The sequence below is a fragment of the Anopheles maculipalpis genome, chromosome 3RL (genome assembly GCF_943734695.1).
Source record: "Anopheles maculipalpis chromosome 3RL, idAnoMacuDA_375_x, whole genome shotgun sequence".
Lineage (NCBI taxonomy): Eukaryota > Metazoa > Arthropoda > Insecta > Diptera > Culicidae > Anopheles > Anopheles maculipalpis.
This window is the reverse complement of record NC_064872.1, coordinates 20,990,809-20,998,797: the sequence shown is the minus strand read 5'-3', so window position 1 is coordinate 20,998,797 and position 7,989 is coordinate 20,990,809. Positions and strand designations below refer to the sequence as shown.

At 41.6% G+C, this 7,989-nt stretch overlaps 1 protein-coding gene across 1 annotated transcript; it reads right to left on the bottom strand.

Annotated features, from left to right (window-relative positions):
• Positions 1-494: 494 nt before the first annotated feature.
• On the bottom strand, positions 495-1,058 carry LOC126565468 (uncharacterized). The gene has a single exon (XM_050222650.1). It carries the CDS (start codon positions 1,047-1,049, stop codon positions 495-497), a length of 555 nt encoding a protein of 184 aa, XP_050078607.1. The 5' UTR covers positions 1,050-1,058.
• Positions 1,059-7,989: the final 6,931 nt, after the last annotated feature.

Here is a 7,989-nt window from a genome sequence, read left to right as displayed (position 1 = left end):
ATTCAACCACGGACCAAAGTTCCACCAGTGACGTTTCTCTCTCATCCTTCCGACGGAGCGGGGAAGCAATACTGGAGTGCGGGACGCACATCTGTAAGGAAGGCAAAGGGAAAACTTCTTCCAAATCTAAAAGAGATTACTTACATAAAAGAGAAGACTTACACAAGAGCTTTCCTATGAGTGATTGAATGAAACACATAAAGTTTCGGTCGCGTGGCCATCTCATTGTGATCTTCTTGGTTGGCTCCAAATATTCTCCCTGAGACTTAATTGACTGTCTATGGATGAAAGACGTAAGAGTAGAAATATTTCTTTCATAGAATTGCTATGCTGTAAACCACCTATTGTACTTCACCCATGGGAAGTTTGCTTTATTTGCCGCCCCAAAACAGGATTTCGCATGTCAGTAACCGTACAAACACAAGTGGCTCCTCCACACACACACACAAAACTTCCTAGCTCCAACACCTCTGATGACACCGTCCACGGACACTCTATCGTCCAAACCTCATGTGTCCATAATCATCAAATTGATCACCTTCGCCACCCCTCTTCCCAAACCTCATATGCCCATAGTCGTCGAAACGTTTCACCAAACTACCAATCTCATCGTCTTCGTCCTCTTCGTCCAGCAGGGTCGGTCCGCCGTCGGTAAGATATCCGGCGAAGTTAAACCGAAGCTGGTCAGCTTTCCCGAGGTCCGTGGATTCTGGAGTTAGGAGCTCCGATGTACTGCCGGTAGATTGTTCCTTTAGGGTCAGTAGAGGCAGTGGGGCAGTCCGTCGGAATGCTTGATAGGCGGTAGATCCTGGATGTTTCCGTTCGTACTGTCGATTTTTAGTTCTTGCGCGGTAAGCGTTTGTATCCTTAAGCCATCCGTGCTGCACGTTATCACCGCTTTCGTCGCCATTAGAGGACCCAGCTGGAGAATGTCCCGATCCGGAAGACGTTAGCACAAGTGATCCAATTGGTTGGGCCTCAGTTAGTAGAGCGTAGTAGGCTAGATAGGCTACCAGTGACACTAGAAACGCTAGCGTTACCCTCGCCATGGTAACGCGTACTGTTCTACTGTTTCCTGAGCACCACAACACACACACACAGACACTCTCGAGTTGCTTGCTTTGATGCACACAGTTGCGTTCTGCAAATGGAAAGTTCGTGCGGTGCAGCTTTTATAGCGCAGATAAAGGAAGTTCGCGATGTTTAGGGTACGGATGCTGGTCACGTTCAAAGCAAATTATGCTAATATTTTTATTCCTTCTGTTTTTAGCCGGGCGGTGAAAAAACTGGTAAATTGAAAATGATTTCACTCCACTCCCATGGGGACGAACACAATCATCGTGGGATGCGGCTGATGGTGTGATTCCTAGTCTAGAGGCAATCTAATTATCCTTCACCCCTGGATGGAACTGGAAGTCTTGTTCAAAACGCAAGCATGGATGTAATTTTTCAACGCTAACCTGTCAATAAGGATTTACCACAAATTTAATCGCCGGATAGAGAAAGAGAACTGCTGGAACCTTGGAGCAACCGGCCACTACGTAAGTAAACATGATAACGATTTAAGTCTTAAGAGAGTATATTTGAAGGTACCAGAGCTTACAGGAACACATATAAAGTTTAAAAAAACCACTCGCCCGCAACTTTCACACTTCAGAGTGACAACAGCTTAGCCTATTTACGGCACACGCACACACGAAGCAAAGCTACGAACACAAAGATATTGCTCTTCTGGCTGGCACTACACATCGGTGCAATTCGCTTCCTGCGGCTTAGTGCTGAAGAACAATCCTTCACGGTAGGTTAGAAACACAGATGAGCACAAGATATCGGATGACGATTCTGAGCCCTTGCCCGTGCCTAGATCACCACTGGGCCGTAGTATTACACGCCGTGGACTTTTGGTGTGTGATTTCCGTGCCCGTCCAACAGATCCGTAAGCTTTCCGTTTGTCCACCAGCACATCAGCTGTACCACTGACAATCTGTAGTCGTCCTTGAGGTTCGGCAGCTCCGATTCGATCCCGTGTCGTCGTAGTAGGCGATGCAATAGCGTATCCCGGACGTGTGCGTTGATACTTGTCGGACCAATCTTGCTGGTGACGCTTCAACGAGGCACTCGAACCAAACGCGGGCCGGAAGATTTGTGGTTGCCCTTCGCTGGCCACTACCACGTCCGACGGGAACATGGCGCTCATACGTTTGGGGAAAATTTTAGGCTTAAGCTTGTTGTAGCCCTGGTACACGGTGAGAAACTTTTCCAGCTTGCAGTTAAACTTTTCCGACTCGAGCGTATGGCGCAGTTGTTGGGTTTTTTCTTTTGCTAGGAGTAGTACTCGGGTCGGTTGTATCATTGCTGGGGCAATAGTGTACTGAACGAGAGATGACTGGTGACTGTCGGTTGGCGATGCTTGGTGAGGGTAATTTATAAGTAACGAGCTTTCTTGGGCGGTAAAACAACCTGTTGGAATCCCTGTTTGAAGCTCTAATTGGTTGTAGGGTTGCTATTGGATAACGCTTAACGAGAATACCTGGACCAGTGAGGTTGAATAATAAGACACCGGAGTTCTAACGGAGCGAGTTTCGATCGGGCGGAACTTTACGTCATGTCTGCCCCGTTAAGTAATCCTATTACGTACCCATATATAGGCTGCCGACGCTTCCTGTGAGGACTGTGAGTGTGAGGGGCCTAATTAGACAAGCAATCCGCGAACGAAATGTGTCAAGAAAAAGTGATGAGTTTCCCGTCCCCCGACGGCGGTCCTCTTCTTCAGCAGGTTCCCTTGCATGGTCCTGGTAAGCTGACCATGACGCGTGAGGTAACCGCGTCGAATGCCATCAGGGTAGTGAACCCTTTCTTTGTTGCTATTTCTAGTATAAGTTTAAAGGATTCTCGAACGGTTGCCTTTAGGTACTCAACACAATGTTGGACACTAATGGTGCTATAATGAATAAAATCTGTATAGATTATGTGATTAAGGTGTAAGTTCTTTTACAAAATACACATAAAAGCTTGGACTTGGGATTTTTTTATACAAGCTTTGAGTCTCTGAGACTACATTCGCCTCTATAGTGCATACAAACAGTGGTTAATACTAATACAAAACTGTTGAGAGTGTGGCTCTTCTATGATTTTAAACAATTGCGAATATAACTAATAAAAAGTTTAAACTATTCCTTAAATTTCCCTGTATAAATTGCTTATGCTTAAAAATCTAATCACCAAAATATGAGGGCTTAGAGAAGCCATGTTCCAAGGCGGCCTGAACACTTGCACTGTCGGTGAAGATGACTTTCGGTGGGTCTGTAGTCTTTTAATATTATTATTAACATCAATTGTACACCCGGCAGAAATTACCTACATAACGTAAAATAAACAGAACACTTTAAGACTAAGAGACCTACACCTGAAGCGCGGGGCTAGACAACTACACCAGTGGCACGATTCTCTACCGGTCTCTTCAATTTCTTGACTTCGCGAGTGACATTGATATCGTTGGCAAGACGACAGCGATGGTGTGTGAAGCGTACACCCGACTGAAACGTGAAGCAGCAAGAATTCAATTGATGATCAATGCGACGAAGACGAAATACCTGCTTGCCGGAGGCTCTGATCGTGACAGAGCCCGAGTGGGAAGCAGCGTGTTAGTCGACGGCGACATCCTCGAGGTGGTAGAGGAGTTCTGCTATCTTGGGACAGTCGTAACTTCGGATATCGATGTCAGAATCTGATGAAATCCGGAGACGCATTGTGCAGGCGAATCGTGCCTACTACGGCCTTCACCGTCTACTGAGATCCAGAAAACATCGAGGCCGCACGAAATGTGAGATATATCGCACACTGATTCGCCCGATGGTCCTATATGGCCACGAGTCTTGGACCATCCGAGCGGACGATGCAAACGCTCTTGGTGTGTTTGAGCGTCGCATCCTCCGGACCATCTTTGGCGGTGTGTTCGAGCATGGAGTGTGGAGAAGAAGGATGAACCACGAGCTTATTGAGCTATACGGAGAATCGGACATCATGCCGGACTCATGCCCCGCCAAGAAGGTATTCGTCAGCGACCCCCAGTTTGGCACGAGGCGTTGGGGAGCAAAGCGAGTTCGTTGGCTGGATCAGGTGAAGGAAGACCTGTCCGAGATCGGGTTCCTACATGTATGGGAAGCTGCAGCCAGGGATCGTGTTTCCTGGAGATCTATTGTTGACCGGGCCATATCACGACGTCTTGCTGGGTCCTTAAACACCCCCAGAAAGGTTCCTTAAAATCTTTGGTTAAACGAAGTATACATCCTAAAACATGCAAAGCTTTCGAAATGGACAGGTCAAAATGGTTTTTGTTAACCTGCTGTCGAGCATCATACTGAGATCGCGAGTTTCATTAGTACTTTGTACTGCTACGCCTATAATTTTGTAGTCGAAAACTATGAGATGCTTTTTCCTTGTGGAAGTGACCACACAACACTTATTTACGTTAACATACATACATTTTTTGTCCAATGAGTAAATTCGATTAGAAATTTCTGCAAGTTTTGACAATGAGTAACGTTGTGCACAGGAATGTGTTGGAATTAGAATAATTATTTTCGAACATAAATTTGAATTGCATAAAACAAAGCGTTAGGAAACTAAGATTAGGTTATAAACTACTCGACGTTAGAAACTGCTCGATCTACACGAATTATGAACTGCATGAAATATTATATACAAAAAAGGACAAACGAATATACAGTTGCAAACCGACCAGCGATAAAGGTGTACACTTTCCTATTCAAATTTCCTCCAAATATCACAGCCAGCCCCTTTTCGTGAATATATTTCACAGAATGAAATGGTTAGGTTAGGTCACCTGCGTATAGTAATTTATGAGCATCTGCTAGTGAGTTCACATTAAAGATTACAAACAAAATAGGACCCTCAGCTCATTTCCACAGCTCAAAATGGCTTTTGTCGTCGACAGATGGAATTCGTGATTAGGAATTTTGATGGCGCAGTTGTCTACGGTGGAGTGGATCCCACAGTCAACTGTGTCCTGGCGAACGGAGCCTGAAATTCTGTTAGTATACCATTAAATAATTTATATTTGGTCGTTATTACGTGGGTCAAGTTACTATTGGCGATGTGGCTGCTCCTCGGAGACAGCGTTTAAGCCCCCAGTCCATTGCAGGTGTACGGTGGTACCAACGACGAATTCCCCGGCGAAGGGATTGTAATTGTGATATTTGAAGTTTACAGCTATTGCAGAAACGAACAAAACATAAGCGCACCACTTCATTCTATTTTATTTTTATTTCGGAACATGACAAACGCGCCCGGTGGACACGTCTGTACGGAGGTGTTTTTTTTGTTTAGCAGAATTGAGGGAGGTTGGCCTTTCCTTTAGCGGATATATTGTACAAAAAAGGTATACTCTCCTAAGCGTCCCAACCCGCCAGATCATCAAACGTGGACACTGGCGAGGGCGCACACTACAAACACCTATATATATTGAAACGGGTTTACATTGGTTGTTTTTTTTTTTTTGGGTTGGGATCCGAAAGTGTTTGCCTGTGATTATGGGCCTGTGCGTGTCATTGAGAGTTTTTATTATTTTACGCCTTTTGCTTGTTGCTTTGTTTTGGTGTACTGTTTACAGTCTAACTTTCGTGTTTCATTTTGGTTTCTCCCTCTCATAACGCTCCTTCACTCTTTGCGAACAGATGCAATAAAATCAAAATATTGGACATAAAATTCAACTCGTGTTAGAAAAGATGCTTTTTTTCTCCTTTCTTTTTCGTCCATTTTTTGTTTGTTTGTTTCTGGTTGCTCGTGTTCGATAGTTTGATTCCGATTTAAAGTTTAAATTTGATTTTATGTATTTCTTTTCTTTTATATTATTAACGCTATAAGCTTTCTCCTGTGGGGTTTTTTTTAGCTATTAAGTATATCTGTTTTTCTCTTTTTACTATCTTTCTTCGAATTCCCTATAAACTTGCTTTGTTTTGAACACTGTTTAGCTATGATTTCTTTTCTCGTTTTGGTTCGGCTTAATATCGAAAATCTCTTTAGAAGAGCAATTAAATTGAGCTTTAGAGAGCAGCGTGTTGCTTGTTTATTAAACTGTAGCATTGACATAACAATATCGTTAATAACTGTATCTTCCCTCTCGATGAGGAAGATATGTGACTATGCTTGGCAAAGTTTTAAATGTTTTGAAACGATCTGATTGTATACAATCTGTAACAAACAACAATGAGGAAGAATAAACCTATCCATATTTATAGCTCGTGTGTTAGTTAGTGAGGAAGTAAAATCATCAACCGATTATCATCATTGGTTCCGCCTCCGTAGCAAATATATAGAAACGATCGATACGAGTCCGATGTTTGCTTCACTTCTTCATCGCGTATTGTCATTATTAATCTTTTTTACATTAATTTTTCTATAGTGTTAAGTTTTACTCTTTGCTTTTAATAAATTTATCTCTTTTCGTTTGGCTAATTTTTAGTTGTTTTTGGTTTGTTTGCCGTTTTTGTCGTAATTGATTTGATTCGTGAGTTGTTCATTCCTGTACGGCATCAATTTGTTGGCCATTTTGTTTTTCTTTTCTTTTGTTTTGTTTCGTTTTATTGAATGCGATGCTAAGTATTAAACAACTATCATTTTTTATTGTCACATTTAAAGCTACTTTCTTGGAGTTTCGGTACTGTGTGTGAGTGTGTGTATGACTTAGTGTTTTAATTTTTTCTTTCATTATTGACTTTGTGTTTGTGATTTTTAGGATTGTTTTACTTTTATGTCTTTTTCTGTTTTGTTTTGTCTTCTTCTATATGGTATTACTTACGTTTTTTCTTTCCTCGCGTTTCTGTTTGGCCATTCTACTATTGTGTGTTATTTACTTTAGCTTTTATATGTTTCTCGTTTCCGTCGTTGTACAAAAAATTGTTCTATGCTCTATCATGATCGGCGGCTCTAGGGCAGAAGAAAAATCTATTAAATGCTTTTGTATTTTTTCTATCCTTTATAAACATGTCTCTTTTTACGAATCAACACGAATTTATTATTGTATAATGTTTGCTTTAGAATTTTGCACATGCACTCTGTTTGTTTGCGCGGGGTTTTAAATGCTGTTTTTTTCTTTCTTCTTTCTTTCACACCAACCGGAGTGTTTTCTACTCCAGCAAATAGCAACATGTAAAGCTGTTAAAAAATACGAAAAAAAAAATCGGATAAAAATAATTTACAACACACAAATAAAATAAAACAAAACGAAAGATTTTAGTTGTGAAACATAAAATTCATTATTCCTTCTCACGAAAACTAATGAGTAAACTTAAGTATTTAAACAATATACAGATACTATTATTGCATCGCGGTACGGATTGCCACTTAGCTAACGCCAAAACTTCACCACAATATAAACTACAGTTGATGAAGAAATGAGTGAAATGGGTTAGCCTTGAACGTTTACTTTCCTAGTCTAGGCGGCAACTTAATTTGCTAACCTTTTTAAGTACGGTTCGACACTACTGGCTACCAAGGTTTGGTTTGCTTCAACATTCAACACAGTAAAGCAAACACGGAACATTGGCAATTTGAAGCTAATACAGAGAGACACTCTAACGGTCTGAGAAGTAAAAACAAAAATTCACTTCTAAGTCTCTTCTCCATCTTTTTTTTTAATTTCAGCTGCACGTCGTTTAAACAGTTTAAACGATTCCTAACGATACGCGTCGTACAGTGTGTGCTATATAAGTAAGCTAGGCCCAGAAGCGAAAATTCCCGGCACTATTTTACGCGTTGCTGTTGGAAATAATTCCACCTTCGGGGGTCTTACATACCTTCAAAGTTTCATTTTAGAACCGTTACTTGGTAACGTTAGCTAATGAATCGTTTTAAACCGTATTTTACGAATTGTAAATAATGACGGCTTGTGACTCTCTACTCTACTCTCACCGTTACTTGTGATCTATTATTGGTTTTGTCATTTATATGGTTAAAATTCATCGCCTT

Excerpts from the sequence above, each read along its gene's own strand:
- LOC126565468 (XM_050222650.1), bottom strand. The coding sequence starts at position 1,049 with ATGGCGAGGGTAACGCTAGCGTTTCTAGTGTCACTGGTAGCCTATCTA.